This window comes from Protopterus annectens, chromosome 3.part0 (assembly GCF_019279795.1).
Source record: "Protopterus annectens isolate FY-2018-M chromosome 3.part0, PAN1.0, whole genome shotgun sequence".
NCBI classification, from domain to species: Eukaryota; Metazoa; Chordata; order Ceratodontiformes; family Protopteridae; genus Protopterus; species Protopterus annectens.
This window is the reverse complement of record NC_056731.1, coordinates 814,735,925-814,757,808: the sequence shown is the minus strand read 5'-3', so window position 1 is coordinate 814,757,808 and position 21,884 is coordinate 814,735,925. Positions and strand designations below refer to the sequence as shown.

General features: G+C 43.3%; 1 protein-coding gene across 2 annotated transcripts in view; it reads left to right on the top strand.

The window, feature by feature from the left end:
• The window catches only part of EXOC2 (exocyst complex component 2), a 2,261,550-nt gene that overhangs the window by 416,753 nt on the left and 1,822,913 nt on the right, over positions 1 to 21,884 (top strand). For both annotated transcript variants that reach the window (XM_044065154.1, XM_044065156.1), the window contains exon 3: positions 306 to 482. In XM_044065154.1, coding sequence (XP_043921089.1) covers positions 306 to 482 — 177 coding nt within the window. The remainder of the gene's footprint in view (positions 1 to 305; positions 483 to 21,884) is intronic.

The following is a 21,884-nucleotide window of genomic DNA, read 5'->3' as shown; positions in this document are numbered from 1 at the left end:
TCACTTTTTGATGTTCTCATTTCCAGATGAAATTATATATATATATATATATATATATATATATATATATATATATATATATGTAATTATGTTATGTTTCTGCAGTGTAATTTGCATGATTTTTATATGTTTAAGGGAGCAAATGTGTATATTAAATGTAACTTCTGTTTCAACACAGCACTATTATTCTACTACGAAATGCTTTAAGTCATTGTACACAAATTGGCTAGTGTCTGTACTTCACAGGTAAAGACGAGAAAAAATTTTATCAGGTACTTTATTTTTCCTGATGCATTTCATTTCAGGCTTAACCATTTGCGGGCACAACTGCTTGCTTACTGCTGAATGGATATCTGCCAGCAAAATTGTTTGTCGCGTAGGACCTGCCAAAAACGACAAGGGAGATATTATTGTGACAACAAAATCTGGAGGAAAAGGCACATCTACAGTGTCATTCAAGCTGTTGACCCCTGCAAAAATAGGTAAAAAATCTTTTTTTTTTTTTTACATAGACTGACATAATGCAATTGGGGAAGAGATCTGATGATTGTGTATTAAATTATTATTGTTTGATGAATACCATTAGTGGATGTGTTCTGTGTTGCCTGCCTTTTTTATTTAATGTAGTGCACTATCAGTTTCTTTATCTAGTCACATTATCCATTGTAGGCATTTATGTAGGGAGATAGTCGCCATTACAGAAACCACCATGTTCTGTTAAGCTGCTCATATTATGGCTTATTTTCCAAGGCAACATTTTCCTCTTCCTCTTTATACTGTTTCAAGTTGTTGTGCATTATAACTTAATGTGGCATTAATGTTTTTCTGTTGAATTTGAAAACAGCTGTTTATTCATTTTTTCATTTTATTAATATACATCATCCCTGAGTAATGCATCAATAAGCCTAAGGAAAGCATAAATCATAGAAGTATTTTTAAGAATACTTGTGTACTGACTGCATAATCAGTGCTGAAAGTAGTGGAAAGGGGGCCTATGTATGTGAACACAGAGAAGGGGAAATTACATTTACTTAAACTCCTAGGTGAGGCCATGATGTAAATTGACAGCAGCAGGATTTTGTATCTGTCTATGCCTTCATTCAGTCCTGCATACTGTCACCCCTCCTGTGATGACGGCGATTACCATTGTTTACTTTTTTTTACCATCCATGATTACCTTTTTTCTCTCAGTTCTGCTTGCTAAGCCTTAGTTACTTCCATTGTAGTCGGAACTAAATTTCCATTCATGACTTGATCGACTTTAAATGTGTGAGGGTAAAAATCATACAAGAATGGTATAGAATTCTCAGCATGCATTTATGGTATTGATTGTCTTCCTTCTTGGCATCACCTGCTGTCACCATTCTGGAAGTATTTCTTTTGATTTTAGTGTTATTACTTCAAATCTTCATCCTTGCTTATTGTATGTGCATTGGTATTGGGGGGAGAAGCAGCTGGTTGATTGTAGTCTTGAACAGTTCCACATCCTTTAGGTGTCTCTGTGCACCAAGGCTCACCCATCATGTATTTGTGAAGGACACTTTTAACTCTTTTGTCTGCTTTTATGATGTCTTATACTGGTGGCATATAGTTGGTTCACCTACTTAATTATTTAATCCTTTAAACCCACTGTTTTGGTCCATCAATTCACATTCTTATCACCTTGAGATGTAGAGAAATGTATAATCGATCAGCTCTTAGGGGCAAAGTTGATGGCTAATATAATGACAGCCATAAATGCTCTGGGGTTTTTCAGTCATTGCTGAATATTAGAACAAGTTTTCTGAACCTTATTGATTTTGAATAGCAGTATTTCAGAGTAATCTAAGCAGTAAAACAGCAATCAAAAGGATGAAAAAAAAACTGCAGTGTTTTGTTATTGCTTAGTGAAACTTTAAATTTTTTTACCGTTGTGCTTCATCACATTTTTGTTCATTTAATTTGGCATTTTAACTGAATAAAATCTAACTTCTTTCTTAGATGTTTACGGTCCTTGTTTGCATTGTCTCTATTGAAACTTGAGTGTAGTTGCAAATGTTTGAGCTGATATTTTTCATCTAATCCTCACATAGGGGTCCGGATCTGAACCACTGCATCCGACTTTGCTATTACTAAGCTTGTGGCAGCCAAAAAGCTCTTGGATACCTCCCCTTACCCACAAAGCATCTCTCCCTGTTACCTCAGATCTCGTCTGCCACTTTGCGAAGGCAAGGTCCAATCAGCTAGCTCTTGAGTTATCAGGCCGTATTGTTACAATTTTTCTTCTGTAGTCTAATTTCTATACCTTTTAGTGTAGTCTTTTTCTCTCTCCCCTTCTTTTTAAGAACCTTTCTTTAGCAATAACCATTTTATTAGATTGCTTTCATTTTCTCTTTCTGTCTCGCTCTCTCTTCCTTTCCTGATAGTAACCGCCTTTTTTATAGGTTACTACCCTCCCCTTTTACCTTTAAGGTATTTCTTTAACTACTGTTGTTGGCAGTTCTCCCTTTCTTTCTTTTTTCATCTAGATTTGCCAAAAATAAGAAAATATTCCTCCTTTTTTCCCTGTTTTGCTCCTAAGTGTGTGTGTGGGTCTGTGTGAGTGTTTTTCTCTGTCCTTATTCTTTGCATCATGGCAGAGAAGCAGGAAAAACCTGTAGGATTTAAAAAATGCACAAAGTGCAGTCATAAGATTCCCTTTAGTGACTCATACTCACTGTGTGTTTATTTTCTTGGGCCCCTTCATTTGCAAAAAGATTGTGCAAGCTACCATTCCTTCAACCACCGAGCTTTGGCTGAGAGAAAAAGGTAAGCTGATATTGAGGGGCATGTTGCCATCTGCTTTTGAGGAGGATATTTCTGGCAGTCGGGCAAAATCTGGATCTTCCACCGAAACTAAATCAGCTCATTCGATCCCTTCTTCTTCTTCACTTTCTTCAAAGTCCAGTGAGAGAGGAAAAAAGAGCCCTTCCTCAGCTCTGCCAACTCTTTGGAGCTGAAAGATAAACCATCAAAATCTCCCAAGACTGTGGAGTCTGTGACTCGGTCAAAGCCTTTGGCTCCGATCGCTTCTGAGTTGGATCCGGCTTCTTCAGCTCTGTTTCTATCTGGTAGAGGTAGATGGGATCCATTGATGTTAGATCCAACCACAAGTCATTTCAAACCTATATTGACACTTCCAAGGACTTGATTCTCCCTGACATTTGATCCGGTTCCATTAAGGGTGCTGTCTTCCTTTTTATCTAGACCAAGGTCACCATCATCGTCCACTTCTGATTCAACAGGAACCTCACTGAAGAAAACGTGGAACAGATGGTGCAGAAGGTTTTATGGACACAAGGCATCACTACATCCCCCTTGGCCTTGACCCTTGCCGTGCCAGGTCTGTCTAAACCAATTTCTCCCCCTCTTCCTCCTCCTCCAATTTTCAGGGCAAGTTTCGGAGTCATCAGATCCGATACACCCGGTGCCTTTCAGCTGTGATCTGAAGATGTTCTCTTCCTCTGGTCAGACCTTTGCTGGGAGCTGTTCAGCCTTTTTGGAGCCAAAAAGTTCCTGTAGCTGCAGTGAACCTCGTGAACCTCAAGTTCACTTGACTCCCAGGTCTTTGGAGCAGTTGATGTGCCTCGGGGCTTCAGCGCATTTGAGCTCGGCTCTGGCTTCTACCCTTGGTGAGCTATCTTTTGGGTAGGAGGGGACTCCATTCTGAAAGCATGACTTCTTGGAGCTGGAGCCCTCTTCCATTCAGGAGCACTCAGCCTTTGGGGCACTGGAGAGGGCTATAGCTGCCACTGCATCTAGAAGGTCATCTGCTCCTCGGATCCTCAAGCTAATCAAGGTATCCTGCATTCCTGTTTTCACCAAGATGTTCCACAGGGACAGTGGGACTTCAGGCACCAGGATGCTCATCCAGGTACTCCTGCCTTTTTTCAATACCTCCCCAGACTACTCCACTGGGGAGGTCCCTAGGAAGAGACTTTTCAAGAGGAAACATTTGGACTCTGTGGAGGAGTTGGCCACTGAGGATACTGACCTCTGTGAAGGAGAAGTATCCCCATGATTATCTTCTGAGGATGTTTCCTTTGTGGAGATTCTGGAGATTCTGAAAAAGAGAGGTGGATGGCAGTCCAGTAATCCTTCACCTGAGGAGTCGGTGTACCTGGTGGCCTTTGGCTCCCACCTATGTACCTCCTGGGTGAATCCATCCACCAGTGAGATCATAGGTTTGATCTCTCAGTGGGCGTGGTAAACCCCGGATTCCATCTAACCTATTCCTCGGAGATTGAATAAAATAATTACCACCCTGTCTGACAAAGCCTTCTGGATGAAAGGGGTTGCAGTTTATGCCATGGTCATGGCAGCGGCGACCAAGGAGGAACCTTCTGAGGAGAGTTCAACTATCCATCCTCCTAATAAGAATTCCAGAATGATGGATAGATGCAGGAAATTAGTGTTTTCTTCAGCGACCTTTGCCTTGTGATCACTGAATTATCTTTCTCATTTCCCCAGCTTGCAAAGGGATCTGAACATGGAGGTGTCAGGTACCCCTGAAGAAGCAGTAGCTGAGGAAGCAAAAGAGAGAGTACCTTCCCAGGTGGCCATCCTACATTCTGTAGCTAACTCTTCCATGAGGATCATCTTGCATGCAGCCAAAGGAACAAGTAGAGCTGTGGGTTCCATCATCTCTGTGAGGAGGCATGCCTGGATGCACCTATGCGATTTTGCAGACCCTTTTAAGTCTTTGTTAATGCACCATTTAATGGCACTACATTTTGGTCCCAAATTCATAGATACGCTATCCAGGTGTGAGTAGGAAGGTAAGACTCTTTTTGTCATGGGCATATGTTTTTTGGCTCCTCAGAGACCTTATACTAAAGGTCAGAGAGGCAGTGGAAAAATGTGGCTCAAGAAGTCTCAAGGGTCCTACTAACACTCACATGGAAAGATGTTCTTCGTGTTTCACTGTTGCAGTCAGTACATTTGGGTAATCTGCTGGCAGATTGCCCTCAGTCGGCCTGATTAACAAAGTCTTGGGTCCTGCGTCAGTTGTTGTCCCTTCATCCATGACGTCAGGTCGTCAGGGGTATAAAACATGCAGCCGACGCCATTACATCAGTCTTTCTTGCCGCACGGTGCCCGAAGCAGAAGCAGTTCGCAAGTGCCGGTCGGCCGACTCCTGAAATTTTCGTTTTCGAGTTTCAGAACTGAAGTCTTCATCTAAAAAGCTAAGTACCTTGTTGGGGAAACTTTTTCTTGCTCCTTACCGATGTCAGTAAAAGTTAATAATTGCATTACTTGTGGGAAGCAAAATACCTCATAAGGATTTTCATTTGTACTGTATTCCTTGCCTAGGCCCTGACCACAGCGTACCTTGCTGTCAGTTTTGTGATCAATATAATCAACGCACTATTAAACGTTGGTATATTTTTGCTTCTAAATATTTTGGCTCGCACTTTAATTATCCAGAAGTGTTGTCTGTTAGCAATCCGACTACTGGAATACCTAAAAAACGCAAAGAAAAAGACAGAGACAGGCCGTCGAGGTCCAAAACTGATGCCGGCACTTCTCCTAAGCCAGTCGCCAGTTCTCAGTGAGGTGCTTTCGCAGTCCCTGATACCCGCTACTTCTGATTCGCAGGCCTCTACTGAGACCCATTCAGAGTCCGGTATGCCGCGAGATGCTTCAATTATGGAACCCGCAGATGTCTCTACCTTAGATGGGTCCGGAGCCGCTATGCAGGCGCCGGCTTCTGAGGGTGTTTTCAGGCCTACAGATTTATATATTGGACCGAAGCCATCTTCAAAACTAAGGCCAAAATCTAAATCTATGTCTAAAAAAACAATGCCTGGGCCACATGTGCAAGCCCCTATGCCTAAAAAACAAATGATCAAAATGGCTGAAGATTTAATTACTCTGATCAGGGGTAGCCACCCCCCCCCCCCTTCTAAGAGGCCTAGGCAAGACATTGATTATGAATCTTCTGAACAGTATTCCATCTCTTCTGACTCTTCTAATAAACAGAATTTGTCTATACCTACTTATGAGGACTCTGATGCAGAAGATTCCATTCCTTCTGCTTCTCCCCCTGAGGATTTTTCTTTTGGGGAAACTTTACATACCTTAAGGGAGCATTTCCACTGGGAAAGTCAGGATTTCTCTGAATCTAAAAAGAGACTTAGGGATTTTCTTCTTCTTCCTCAGCATAGGCCTTTGGCTGTACCTCCTATTCTAGACATTGTTGATGATGTTTTTTCAGAATCTAGTATGGCTCCTGATTCTCTGCCTCCGGCTCCTTGTAAGCCAGACAGATACTACAGGGTTTCAGACTCCCACAAATTCCTTTTCAAAAATCCTATTGCAGATCCTGAAACCATTTCTCAGGGTCCCAAGGGCATTAAGGCCTCTACTGCTAAAAATCCTACCCCTTCTGATAGAGATTCCAGGGCGTTGGATAGATGGGGTATGAAGGTTTACACTTCTGCAACCTTGGCAATCAGGGCTTTAAACTGTCAATTTCATATGCTTAAATATCAACAGCATATCATGGAACTGCTTAAACAGAAATTGGTTAATTTCGGACTGTGTGGAAAATAAAGATTTACAGGATTTATTGCATTCAGCTGAACAAGTTGGACAAGGGTTGGGAGGGCGGCCTAATGGTTAAGGTGTTTTCCTTACAAACACAAAGTGCAGGGTTTGAGTCTCACAAGGGATAATTGGCTAGGCTTAAAATGGCCCATAAGGGCAGTTAGCCTAGTACTAATCTATGAACCTATGAACATACTTTGCAATGTGGTTTTGATTCTTTGTAGGCCTCTTGCAGGGCTGCTGTAACTGGGTCTGTGCTAAGAAGGCATGCTTGGCTCAGAGCAAATTCTGCCTGATCATGTTAAAGCAAAATTGTTGGATGCTTTTTTGCAACAGGACCGTCTCTTTGGTAATAAGGCTGAAGAATTTTAAAAAAATATGGAAGATAAAGCTAAATCTATGCAAACTGTGAAAGATTTCTTACGAGTGCAACCTCCAAGATTTAGTAGGCACTGGCCTACTAAGAACTGGTCCTTTCCAGTTCCTTCGATAGCCACTCAAGTCAAACCCAGACATTCCAAAGGTTCCAGATTTCAGTCACAAGGGACTTTTAGAACAAAACAATGGGGTGCCTCCTCCTCCAAATCTGGAAACAACAACGCACCTCCCTATGGTAAACAGTCTCAATGACTTCCCTTTACACTTACCAAGCACTTGCCGCCCCTTTGGGGGGAAAACTGGCACTTCATGCAAGAAATAGGTTCAAAGGTTCATACTAGGCTATCTGCCCTGGGGCAATTATAAGCCTAGCCCGATTCTGTATGGCTTACGCCACCCCTTGATTTGAGTATACTGTGCCCTTTTTAAGGTTTAGTTTACTGTGCCTGTGTCTAATAGTGACACGGGAGTAATCCCTGGGACAAACCTACGATCCCCCATCCACCTATCGAGATTCTTCTTGAAGAGATTCAGTGAGGTGCTCTGCCTCACATGAACTGGAATTCTATTCCAGAGCGAAGGGAGCCTCTGGGTTATGAACATGTCCCTCCAGCAAGTTCTGTTTATTTCTGTGCTGAGGTTCAAGTCCCTCGAGCGTGTGGCTCTAAGGGATTTAGATTTACTGAGGTGGAGCATGTCCATTAATTCTGGATTTGACATAGCTTTGTATGTCAGGCATAGATCGCCTCAAAGTAGGCGGTATGCAACTGAGTAGAGCTGGAGTTTTTTTAACCGAGCAGCATATGACATCTGTTTGAGACCCTTGATCCTCTTGGTGAGATACTTTTGGGGTCTTTCTAATTGCTGCAGGTGTCTGGTAAGGTATATCCCAAAAGGGGCATTGTATTCTATGATGGGCCTGATGAGGGATAGGGCACAATTACCTCTCTTGATCTAGATGTGAAGCCCTTCGTGATGAGGTGAGCTATGTAGAAGGTCTTTCTAACCACTTTGGCAGTGTGGTTTTCAAAGGAGAGATTGCTATCAACTTGGGTCCCCAGGTCCCTAATAACTTTCTCTGTACTTAATGGGTTTCCGCCTATGTGGTAATTTGTGGGCACATTGTTTTTGCCAAAGGGTATGACTATACATTTTTTGGCATTTAGCTTTAAACCATGGTGCTGGCACCAGTTATCTGTCTCTGTGAGACCTTTTTGAAGGATGTTTGTGTAAGCTGGAGAGTTGATTATGGCACCCAGTTTGCAGTCGTCTGCGAACTTGGTGAGCCATAGTCCTCCCACGTTTGCCTGTACCTCGGAAAAGTATATACCGAACAAGAGTGGTCCCAGGACAGAACCCTGTGGGACACCACTTGTGACCGGTTTCGAGTCTGACATGGCTCCAGCAACTCTCACTCTGTGGGTTCTGTCTTTGAGCCAGTTTGTGACCCATCTTGTGACATAGGGGTTTATATTTAAGCTGGATAGCTTATCTATGATGCCAGTGGGGTATTGTGTCAAATGCCTTTGCAAGGTCCAGATAGGCTGTGTGGACTACCTTCCCTTCATCTATGGCTTTGGTGACTGTTTCAAAGAAGTCAACCGGGTTCAAAAGGCAGGATCTGCCCTTGACAAAGCCGAACTGGGTAGGATCTAGTGTCTGTAGGTCCCCAATGTCTTTGTTTATGAGCTCCATGATGATCCTCTCCATAGCCTTGCAGACTAAGCTAGTCAGGCTTATGGGGCGATAGTTTCCAGGGTCCATAGAGGCTCCACCTTTGTGGAGTGGGACCACTGTTGCTGTACGCCATTCTGTGGGCACATATCCTGTAGTGAGGCTGAGATTGTATAGCTGTTTTATTTGAGGGATTAGTTCCTCTTGGAGTTCATGTAGGACACAACCTGGGATGCCATCTGGTCCCATGGAAGCAGTGTTTTTTGCTTTGGAGAAGGCAGCCTTCACCTGAGCATCAGAGATGTTTGGGAGGCAGCCCTCTGCCGGGATAGATACTTGCTCTTTTGGGGGGGGGTGGAGAAGTTTGCACTGAACCTGTCTGCCAGGATATTGGCGATGTCTGTGGGTTCAGTGTATTTTTTGTCATTTAGAATCAACTCAGAACAAGTCTGGGAGTTACATCCCAGGTTCCTAACATAACTGAAAAAAGCCTTATGATCGTCTTTGGTGTCCTGTGCAATTTTTCTCTCGAAGCTGGCCCTGGAGGATTTTATGAGGGATCGTAATTTTTTGCTAGTACTGATCAGAGATGCCTTCCCTATTAGGGATTTTGCTCTATCATGTAGTAGCTTCCTCCTTCTGTTGTACAGTTTATTTATGGCAGGGGTCCACCAGACTGGACGCCTGCCTTTGGATGATTGGGTCTTGGTTTTGTTTGGGATAGCATGATCCATGCATTCCTGGAGATGTCCGTAGAATGCGTTTATATAGGATTCTGCAGTTTGGGCCGTAGTTTCCACTGGCCCTGGGGCGTGGAAGGATTCCACTTCAGTTTTGAGAAGTGAGAAGTTCGCTTTTGAGAAGTTTTTCACTGTGGGTTTCTGAGCTGGGGGTGGGGTCGGGATGTGGACATCCAGTGAAATTAATTTATGGTCTGATCTTACCAATGAGGGATATACTTCTGGTGTGGAGCATAGAGTCCCCATGTTGGTAATGATCAGGTCTAGTATGTTGTCCCCTCTTGTAGGAGTGGTGACTAGTTGTTCCATAGCATTTGAGTTTATAATTTCCAGGAACCTTTGGGCTAAGGTGCTGGGGCTTGAGTAGTGCTCCCAGTCAATGTTTGGGTAGTTGAAGTCGCCCAATATAATGGTGTTCGGAGAGAACTTCATGTTCTCCAATGTTTTCAGGAAAGCCGAGTGGAATTCCTGACTTTGAGAGGGTGGTCTGTAGGATGCTATAAACTGAAAAGCAGTCTTGCCCACTGTTAGTTGCACATGGATGGTCTCCGATACTTCGTGCAATGCCACTAACCTGGAGGTGTGGATATCCTTGATAAATATGGAAACTCCCCCTCCTTTTGTGGTTTGGTCCGGTTTTGGGGCCGAAAAGCATGATATGAGGTATAGCCTGGTAGTGCTGGGGTGCTCTCTGGAGCCTTGAACCAGGTTTCTGTCACTGTACAGATATCGATGTTCTCCATACTGAGGAGAGCTTCGAGTGTGTGCATCTTGAGGTTAAGACTTCTGGCGTTAAGCAGCATTACCCTTAGTTTCTTGTTCCTTGTGCTGTCTATGGGGGTGGGTTTGACTTTTGAGCCTTGCCTAAAAAAGGCACTATGGGGATGGCAAGAGCCTTTGCCAATATCCGAAAGCCCAGTGGTGACCGGTGCAAGCCATCCCTAGCGAAGCAACGTGGCTTGTCGAGCATGTCATCCCAGACTGACAGACACTGGATCCCCTTTGAATGACACCAAAATTTTAGCCAGTTGTTAAAATCGATCATTTTGTCTTTGTACTGTGGCATCATTCTAGGTGAGGGTAAGATACTGCTCAAGGTCAGGGTCATACCAGCCTGGGCTACATGATCAGAGAGCTCCTCTATGTCTCTTTTCATGTAGTCCAGGGAGGTACGTCTCAGGTCATTCACACCAGCATGTACAATGACGGAGTCATATTTGTATTTGCTTTGGAGTGACCTGAGTGCTTGCGTTATGTGGCGGATCCTAGCACCCGACAGGCAGCTCACCGTGACCTTCTCTTTATTCAGCCTGGTGAGCGGGACGTCAGTGTGTCTGACAATAGAGTCACCTATTACAAGAGTATCAGGTGTGTTATTCAGCCTTAAGTGCTGTGGCTGCTTGGCACACTGACTTTGTGGGCTATGTGTTGTGTGTGTTTTGTTTTGAGGTAGCGTTTGCTTGGATGTCTGCTTTGGAGGTCTCTGTTGCTTAGGTAGATTTTTATTTAGAGCCTCCGAGTATGTTTTGTGTATTTATGTGTTTGGTTCGCTGATGTGGTGGGACTATGTGATACTGGAATTGTGTTGTGTGAGGTTACCTTCTCCTCCTGACTGGTTACACCAGTTTTGAGATGAAAGAGCTCAGCCTCCAGTTTGGCTAAATAGTTGCATCTCTCACATATATTTGAACCTGTTTGGAGGAGGAGAGGGTTGTCCGTGTACATGAGACAGTTGTAACATTGCCTCAAAATTCCCAGATTCACCAGCTGGACTGGAGAGGAAACCATTGACTGACCTTTGGACATGCTAGAGTAATATAGGGAAACTGAATTTAAGACGGACCAATAGAGGACAGGGTAATCGTAGAGTATAAGAGTAAGTAGTGCTTATGGTTTAATAGTGCTAACTTGTAGGATTACTTAATTGGACCAGTGAAGGGCCTTAGAATGAGAATATGGTGTTTAAATTGAGAGATAGAGCAGTTCTAAGGAAAAAAGTGAAGAGCAGACTTTGTGGAGCCAGGAATAGTTTAAACCCAATTAGGCGGCGCTGCCCGCTGTTGCGCTATGCACAAAAACGTGCAAAACCGCGCAAAAGAGGGTTTTAAGAGGAAGATGAAGGAGTTTGGAATTGACCCAAAATGGCCAATAAAACTACAGTTTCAAGTCAGTAACCACTCCCACAGGGGCAGGCAGGCTGCTCAATGTTTTTCACTGCCACTGATCAACAGAGAGACTTCCCTTTAGCCCAAGCAAAAAATGGCCTCCAAGAAACTTACAAACAGTTCAAGAACAGCAAGCCTGTAACTGAACTTTTTTAAATCTCAGAAAAGTGGGAAAAAAGCAAGATTTTTTTGTTTTTTTCAGAGATAGCAGAGGTTCACAAGTATCAACAAGTTATAACAGTGCAGTAAATGACCCCACACAAGAGTGCTAGGCCAAAGACAGATAAAATGCAAGTTTTGAGAAAAAAACGATTTTAAAAATAAGTGCAAACAGGAAATTCAGTAAACAGCTCTAGGTTGTGCTGTAAATACAGTTACTAATGCAGAAGTCAAGTTTAACAAGCCAGAAAATGCTCAAAATAGGCGGCTATGCAGAAAAATTGGCAACATATAACCCAGGATAAATGGGTTTTAAATATAGTATCTCAGGGATACAGATTTCATTTCCACACGTTGCCAATCCCAACCGGATGGCCAGACCTGCCCCCAAATCAGTGGGCAGAGGCCCAGAAACAAGTAATGTCCCTCATGAACATGGGGGGCTATTCAACCAGTGCCAGAAGAGGAAAAGGGACAAGGTTTCAATTAAAGACTTTTCGTGGTACCCAGAAAAGACAAATCATGGCGTCCAGTTCTGGACTTATCTACTCTAAACACACTCCAAAATTCAAGATGCTGACTCTTCAACAGTTACTTCCTATGCTAGGCAATGATGCCTGATTGGTAACTCTAGACTTAAAGAGGCTTTAACCTGCATATCCCAATCAGGGAATCTTGCAGAAGATACCTCTGCTTCAAAGCAGGCTACTTGCATTACCAGTTCTCTGCACTGCCCATTGGCTTATCTACTGCGCCCAGGGTCTTCACAAAGTGAAGCCTGGCTCCAGTAATTGCATTTTGCAGGCAAAGAAATATTCAAATATGTCCATATTTGGACGATTGTATAATTCAGGTAGAAAACAGGGACATTCTTCTAAAACATCTGGCATTTGTAGAAAGGGTTCTAACTTGTCTGGGGTACACCATAAATGAAAAGAAATCAGAACTGGTACCCTCTCAAAAAAATTACATTCCTGGGTGCAAGCTTGAATACAACTGCCCAGATGGCTTACCTTACGCCAGAAAAGCAAATTCATTTGGTAACTTACTTCAAACAGGTGTCCACAAAAACCCTGCTATCTGCAAGACATATTCTGCAAACTTTTGGGTTCATGGCTTCCTGCATTCTTCTAATTCTGTATGCAAGACTGCATATGAGGAAACTTCAGTGATACTTAAAAAGTTTATGGAGTCAACATTGTCACAGCCTGGAAACAATGATTCCTATCATACTTTGCCTGCAACTAGAGTTCCCATGGTGGGCAGAGGCCTGCCACCAAAACAAGGGACTGCCATTCACTCCACCCCCTGCCGCCCAAACCCTAACTACAGACGCATCAGACTATTCTTGGGGGGCTCATCTGGCAGGGAAGTACATTCAGGGCAAATGGAGCCCAAATCAAATGCACCTTCATATCAATCAAAAAGAGATGCTAGCTGTACAGAATGCACTGACAGCCTTCAAGGACTACCTTCATTCAGGCCAATTAATGATAAAGACAGACAGCACCACAGTTATGTGGTACATAAATAAGCAGGGGGGTACACACTCCTACCCCCTTTGCAGACTAGCCATGGCATTGTGGAACACAGCCTTGACCTATCAAATACAACTACAAACTCAATTCTTGCCAGGAAAGCTGAATACTCTGGCAGACGAACTAAGCAGAAATCTCATGGACCCACACGAATGGAAACTGGAACCATGGATTTTCAACATGTTGACACGCAAATGGGGGAGTTCAGACATAGATCTTTTTGCCTCACCCCAGAACTATCAGTTGGACAAATTCTGCACAAGAACTCATCACAAAAGAGCCTGGAAAGTGGATGCTCTGTGTCACACCTTCCACTGTGGCACCTGCCTCACACAACTTACTGACTGTCTCAGCAGAGCAACCAAATTCTGCACACTCAGCTCCAAACTTTGAATCTTGCAGCGTGGCTAATCACCTAAATTCACTCTTTGCATCCCTCAGCAAACCTGTGATGGATGTCATTTTGGAGGCAAGAAGGCCTAGTACTAGAAAATCTTATGCTGACAAATGGAAACGATTCTGTGCCTGGAATCAATCACAAGGGATAAGCACAGCAGTGCCCAATATTCCTCAGATTTTACAATACTTAACTGAGATGCTTCACAAGGGCCTGTCCTTTTCTTCCATAAAAATCCATGCCTCAGCCATTTCAGCTCATTACAGCACAGAACCTCCCCTCTTCTCTCATCCTCTGCTAAAGCAGTATCTCACAAGGGCCAAAAACTTAAGACCACCCAGAAGAGCTCCAACCCCTGCCTGGGACCTCAATGTTGTATTGGAAAAACTAACTCTCCCTCCTTTCAAGCAAGCTGCTACTGCAGACTTAAAATTTCTCTCCTGGAAAACAGCTTTCCTTTTAGCAGTCACTTCAGCTAGAAGGATTTCCGAATTACAGGCTCTTATGGCAGTGGAACCTTTCGTTATTTTTCATGCGGACAGGGTGTCTCTCAGGACCAATCCATCCTTCATGCCTAAGGTGGTATCCAGTGTGGCTCTTAATCAGACCATTCATTTGCCAACTTTCTTTCCCAATCCATAGAACAAGGGGGAGCGGATTCTGCATTCACTGGATGTACACAGACAACTTAGATTTTACTTAAACAGGACAAAATCTCTAAGAAAATCTGAACAACTACTGGCAGCATTTGCTGCAGGGGCAGAAGGAAAAGCTATTTCAAAACAGACTTTCCAAATGGATAAGCCATTGTATTTGTTTCTGCTATATGCACCATGGTAAAACTATCCCCCAGGGGATCAGATCTCATTCCACCAGGGCTGCATCTACTTCTACAGCCTTTCTCAGAGGTGTTCCTACCAGAGACATTCTAGAAGCTGCTACCTGGAGCTCAGTTCATATGTTCACCAAACATTATCATTTACCTTTCTTCTCTAAATCCAGAGCTGGCTTTGCCACTGCTGTCCTGCAGGGCCTTATATCTGGTCCTAATGCTATATAAATCCATCCTCCCAACCATAGCTTTGGGAATCTACCCAAATGTAATGACTGCAACGGTGAAACACGAAGAACATAGTACAGTTGTGTACACTTACCATAAATGTAGATGTTCGAGTGTATTCACTGTTGCAGTCCTGGTTACCCTCCCTCCAACCCCCTGTTTTTCTCTTACTATATCTCTACTTTCCTTTGCTATGCTTAAAAGCCTTTTTTGTGTATTTGCTTTTGTTTGGAGGTATATTTTTGTGTTTTTAATTACTAAAATATTTGGCTCCCCATTTGGAGGGCACCTGACATCTGGGGCAAGAAAAACTGGCGTCGGCTGCATGTTTTATACCCCTGATGACCTGATGTCATGGAAGAAGGGACAGCAACTGACGCAGGACCCAAGACTTTGTTAATCAGGCCGACTGAGGGCAACCTGCCAGCAGATTACCCAAATGGTAATGACTGTAACAGTGAATACACTTGAACATCTACATTTATGGTAAGCGTACACAACTGTACTTTCTCCCTTAGAGGCAGAGGGGAGGGGACAATAATGGAGGATGCCGCCCTCGTGGCAGAGGTCTGTAGAACCAAGGGTCCTGAGAGTCTTTCTTTGGGAAACCTTTTCAGCGCTCCTGAAAGGAGACACAATTGTCCACCTCTAGGGGACATTCTGGGATTCATTGAAGAAGGCATGTTTTTTGCCAAAACCTGTCTGACTTTTGGGATTTGTGCTTTACATCCCTTGCATAGTGCTACCACAATAAAGATTGTTATTTCCACATTTTGAGTGCTGGTTGTGATTTTTCATTTGACACAGCTTTTTGGTCATTTGCACCTGCCGTACTTGCGGATTCTTTGTCTTACCGACTCTCAGTCCTTGCCATCCCTGTCGGGACATATTTCTGCATCTCCTCGACCTGAGCTACTATCAGCCTCATCCCAAGGACAGAGGGCACAAAAGTTCCAGGTTACACTCACTTTAGTGGTCTCCTCTTCTGTTTCTTCTCCGGATCATCCCCTGAGGAAGTCCCTGCAAAGAGAAAATACAAGAGGAAGCACTTCGACTCCCTGGAGGAGTCTTTCACTGAAGATACAGATTTTGATGAGTGGGAAGGTTCCCCCTGGTCACCCCCGATGATATTTCCTTTGGGGACATCCTAGAAATCCTGAAACAGGCGGGTGGTTGTTGGTCCTCCAAACCTTCCTTGGAGGAATCAGTACACCTGGAAGCTTTTTGTGCCCAGCCCTCTACTTCTTGGATGTCTCCGCCTGCTGATGATCTCATTAAATTGATCGCTCAGCGGATGTGGAAGATGCCTAATGCCATAGAGCCAATCCCCAAGACACCTGATCATATCTTATCAGCCCCTAAGGATGAGCCACATTGGCCCAAAGGGATTCCCATTTGACGCCATAGTGATAGCGGTGGCCACCAAGAAGGAACTTGCTGAGGGAAGTCCGACTATCCATACTCCTAACAAGGAGTCTAGGATTATGGATAGATTTGGGGAATGTGTTTATGCTTCAACGACCTTCACTCACAGGTCCTTGAATTATATGGTGCACTTTACCAGAATGCAGAGAGATCTGATCAAGGAGCTGTTGGATACCCTCTAAGGAGCAGTGGCTGAAGGGGTTCGAGACAACGTTACCTCTCAGCTAGCAATCCTTGATGCAATTTCTAAATCGTCCATGAGGTTCATTGCTGACACAGCTGAAGGGATGACTAGGGCAATGGGTTAGGGCGTCATCATCAGAAGGCACTCCTGGATGCACTTGTGCGACTTTTTGGAGCTGTTTACTGCATCATTTGTCAATGCTTTGTTTGAAGGATCTACCCTTTTTGTTCCCAAAGTAAAAGACACCCTAGCCAGATGCGAAAAGGATGGCAAGACCCTTTCTGCCATAGGTGTACATTTCTCCACTCCTCAGAGGCTGTACTCTAGGAACCAGAGAAGTGGGTGACTATGGTTTAAAAAATTCAAAGCACCTTTTGAAGATTCATGAGGCAAAGACTTCCCCCGGTGCAAAGGGGAAAGCAATGGAAGATGCCACCTCAGAGGCAGAAATGGACTGCAAAACCAGGGATCCAGAGAATCTTTCTCTGGTACTTCCTACCAGCATCCCTGAATGGGGACACGATTGCCCTCCTCTGGAGGCAGTCAGGGGATGACTTTCACTGCACCAATCTGCCTGGCAAATGTTAACTACGGGCAAATTGGTGCAGGGAATAATATCCAGAGGTTACAAAATCCATCTATCACTACTCCCAAAATCCCAGACAAATCCTGGGCATATACCACCCAGTCACAGGGAGGCAGCAGTACTAGAAATTCAAAGACTGCTAGACAAAAGAGTCATCCAGAAAGTCCCACCAGACCAAACAGGATCCAGATTTTACTCGAGATTCTTTTTAGTGCCAGAGGACTGGAGACCCATCTTGGATCTCAGCCAGTTCAACAAGGCAGTTTAGCAAACCAAATTCTGGATGGCCTCAGTTCAGTCTATGCTTCCATTCTTGGAAATAGACGAGTGGATGTGCTCTGTAGACCTCCAAGACGTTTATTAGCACATAAAAATGGAAAAGGGCTCCAGGAGGTTTCTACCCTTCCAGCTAGGAGCCAGTCATTTCCAATTCAGAGCGCTGCCCTTTGGACTTACCACAGCCCCCAGGGTGTTCACCAAATGCATGGCAGTGGTAGCAGCTCATCTAAGACTGCAAGACTTTTGAGTATTTCCATATCTCAATGACTAGCTCCTCACTGCTACCTCCAGGAGCCAGTTAGAATGGGCAAGATATTACACCATACATCTTTGTACATCTCTAGGCATAACAATAAATTTCAGAAAGTCCAGACTTCATCCCTCTCAACAACTGGATTTTATCAGAGCCCATTTAGACACTGTTGCGGGAAATGCATGTCTCCCTCCAGAAACACTACAATGCATCAGATCCCAAGTCAGGCAAATTCTGCCTAACAACAGGTTCCCAGCAAAGTTAGTTCTTCAAGCATTAGACTTCAAGGCAGCATCAATCACTCTTGTCCCCTTGACAAGGTATCATGTGAATATTGCAATGGTTACTAGCTTCCCGATGGTCTCTGATGCACCAGCCAATGTCTCATCTAATTCTGATTACCAGTCACTGCAAACAGAACCTCATGTGGTGGCTACACTCCAGTCAGATTTTCTTGGGTTGACCATTCATTCTTCCCCAGCCTCAAGCCATAGTGACCACGGATGAGTCCCAGATGGTGAGTGGGCATTATCTGGCAAGAACAGCCGAAGGCACGTGGTCCCAATTGGAGGCCAACTTGCATATCAGTGTTCTAGAGATGAGGGCAGTGCTGTTAGCTTTGCAAGTATTCCAAGATGTCCTTCCTCCAGGGACATTAGCATTTCAGCCGGACTACATGTCAGTAGTCTGGTATATAAACAAACAAGGGGGAACCAAATCTTACCCATTGTGTAGAGAGGCACTCAAGAGTTTGGCAATGGGCAATTTCTTCCAACTGCTTTCTCTTAGCAATGCACATTCCGGGGAGCTCCAATGTGATAGTGGACAAATTGAGCAGAACTATTCTTTTGCCTCACGAGTGGTCTCTCAATCCAGCAGTGGCGAACAAGATTTTTCGCCACTGGGGCTAACCTTGCTACAATCTTTTTGCCTCTCCTCTAAACAACAAGCACAGAAGTTACTTTGCCCTAATCCCCCCTGAGGGGGGAGTCACCCAGAGACGCTCTTCTCCATGATTGGCCTCCTAGTCTGCTGTATGCCTTTCCCCTAACTCCCTTCATATTGCAGTTCTAAAGAAAGCCAAAAGGAAGGAAAATTCAGTAATCCTCATTGCTCCCTTCTGGCCTCTACAAGTTTAGTTTCCCTTCCTTTGGCCTCATTTGATTCAGAAACCATGGATTCTGGACCCAGCTCCAGATCTGCTGACTCGCCCAGAGGACATGGTACATCTGAATCTCCAAAGTCTCAAGCTCACTGTGTGGCTTCTTTAATTGCGATGATTACCAGGCATCCTTCTGTTTCTTTCCATGTCCAACGAATTATTGTTGCTCCTCACAAATCTTCTATTAGGAAACTATATCAAAGTAAATGGGAAATATTTGCTAGATGGGCCCTTGATAAGGGACTAGACCCTTATTCCAGTCCTATTCATAAAGTTTTACATTTTCTAGCTACACCTTACCAATGTGGTTCCTCCACATCAACAACTAAAGTTCATCTAGCAGCGATTTTGAACTTTCATATAGGACTGAATGGTGCTTCTCTGATGTCACACAAAGTTTGTAAATCATTATTAAAAGGTCTTCTAAAGCTAAGACCTTCATTTAAAGAACCTACTCCCCCTTGGCGTCTAACTGTAGTTATTCAGGCCCTTACTATGACCCCCTTTGAACCATCAGCAACTTGTGACTTAAAATATTTGTTCTGGAAAACTTAATTTTTGGTGGCTTTCACTTCTGCCCGAAGAGTATCTGAGCTTCAAGCTCTGTCTTGCAAACCTCCCTACTTAATTTTTCAGAGATATAGAGTTGTGCTTCAAACAAATCCATCCTTTTTACCCAAGGTTGTCTCCAAAACCAACATTAATCAGATGCTACAGTTGCCAGTCTTTTTCCCAAATTTTTGTAACAAGGGAGAATATGTCCTCCACTTACTTGATGTACACAGACAACTATGTTTTTATTTTCACAGGACTAAAGATTTCAGAAATTCGAACCAACTATTTGTGGCATTCTCTTCTCTCCATCTAGGTAATCCCATTTCAGAGGTTACCTTGGCTAAATGGCTTAGATACTGCATCACTTTAATTTATCATTCTGAAGGGCTCCAACTTCCAAAACCAGTTCAAGCCCATTCAACAAGAGTGATGACAACATCTGCAGTTTTTCATGCCAGAGCATCTTTAAATGACATTTGTGCAGCAGCCACATGGTCTTTTCTTCTTACCTTTATCACTCATTACAGATTGGATCAGGTCTTGAGGGAGCGAGCATCCTTTGGTTCTATGGTACTTAGGAATATTCTTCTGTGAGAACTAAAGTAGCTGGGGACCCTGTCCCACTGTCAAGGATTGAGTGAAGATTGACAACATCAGATAAAGTCTTACCATAACATTCCATCTGTGTTATCTATCTTCACTAATCCTTGACATCCCCGCCCTCCTTCCCCTATCCTTAGACTCTTAGTAGACCAAATTAGTTCTTAGCTAGCTTCCTTTTTAAAGACTCCTTTCTGGCCTCTGTTGCTATGCCTATCTTTTAACCATAATTTCTTCAAGTCTGAGTGCCACTTTCTTTGGCAAACTCAATCTGAGGTAATTTCTGAGAGAAGCATTGTAGGTAGTGCCTGGCTTGAGAGTTTGGAGGGCGCGAGCTGAAGTATAAGGCCGAGTCGGTTCCGAGGTTCAGAACTGAACCCACTGTCAAAGACTGGTGAAGATTGGCAATACAGATGGAACATTATGGTAAGACATGACTTCTTTTTTTTGGAGGCTATCACATCTGCGAGAAAGATATCAGAAATTCAGACACTATCTTCCCAGCCTCATTATTTGATCTTTCATAAAGACAGTCTCTTTGCGTACCAACTCCTCCTTTCTGCCCAAAGTTGTTTCACAAGCAAATATTTAAGCAAACCATACATTTGCCCGTTTTCTTCACTAATTTCAACAATAAGGGCGAATATGTTCTAAATTTGTTAGATGTTCATAGACAGTCACATTTCTAATTGCATAGGACTAAAGAGTTTCGGAAAGCAACTATTGCCTTTGCAGGCCCTAGACAAGGCCTTTCAGTATCCAAATTAGCTTGTTGAGATGGCTGTCTCATTGCATTTCTTTTATTTACACCTCAAAAGGTATATATCCTTCCAAATCTATTTGAGCTCACTCAACCAGGGCTACGGTCACATCTGTAGTCTTCCAAACAAATGCCTCCATGGATGGTATTTGTGCAGCAGCTCCATGGGCAAACCATCATACCTTTAATCACTCATTACAAGTTCGATTTGGTCTCCAAGTGAAGAGCCTCCTTTGGTTTGATGGTTCTGAGGAATATTCTCCCATGAGTCCACCTGCGGTAAAGGTAGCTGGGGACTCGGTCCCATTTGTGAGGATAAGATGAAAAAATTGACAATATCAGATGAAGTTACATATTTGCCATAACGTTCCATCTGTATTATCGATTTTTCATCTCTCCTCGCATTACCTCCCTCCATCTCCCTTCCTTTGGTTTTCTGGTTGAACGGGAAGAGAATTTCAGGTCATTGTTTGCCATTTCCAATACTCCAGAAGTGGTCTCCTTAAAAATCCTTGTGGCATAAAAATTTAAATAATTTTTCTGTGGTAATAATTTTAGCAAACAAGATCTGAGGTAACAGGGAGAGATGCATTGTGGGTAAGGGGAGGTATCCAAGAGCTTTCAGGTTGCTACAAGCTTAGTAACGGCCAAGTAGGACTGGATGGATCAGATCAGGAGCTATATGTGAGGAGAGATGACAAATCGACAATACAGATGGAATGTTATGATGAGTACATAACTTATTTATTTATTTTTTACCAGCAGCTTCTTTCCTTAAATTTTCTCATGTTAATTAGCCATCTTATTAATTGGATCATGTAGCATTAAATGCTTCAAAAATGACAGATTTTCCTTTAGCTTTTCTAGGTTGTTCAGTCATTAGAAGAGACTGATAGTAGAAATAACTAGTAAAAAAGTGCCTTCAGTGTATGATTCTGATAATCTTGTAAGATGGGAATGATGCCACCTGTTATCAAAGATGGAAAAAGAGTGACTGCCACAGTTTCCTTCAAAGAAGAAAAGGTCAGAGATACCCTTATCATTGCAGACATCTGAACAGACTGCACCCATTATAGAAAGAGCAACCTTTGGGTTATTTCTGCTGTTAAACCTGCAAAACATCACTACAGACAGAAAAATTCCTTGAAAGGGAGACCTATTTGTTTTTATCATAAAAGTCCTGAGTGGTGTACAGTGGTTATTGAGTAGTCAGTGCTGTTGTCTCCATTTACTCTTTATTTTGTTTTGTTACACAGGAAGGTTCAGCTTAATATAGCCCCCACACAAAAGCTTCAACAAGTGCAAGAATGCTTTCTAATTATACTTGTCAAGTATGTATAGTAATAACAGTGGCACTATTTTCACACAGATTAAGTAGAAAAAAATTAACATGAAAAAAGTT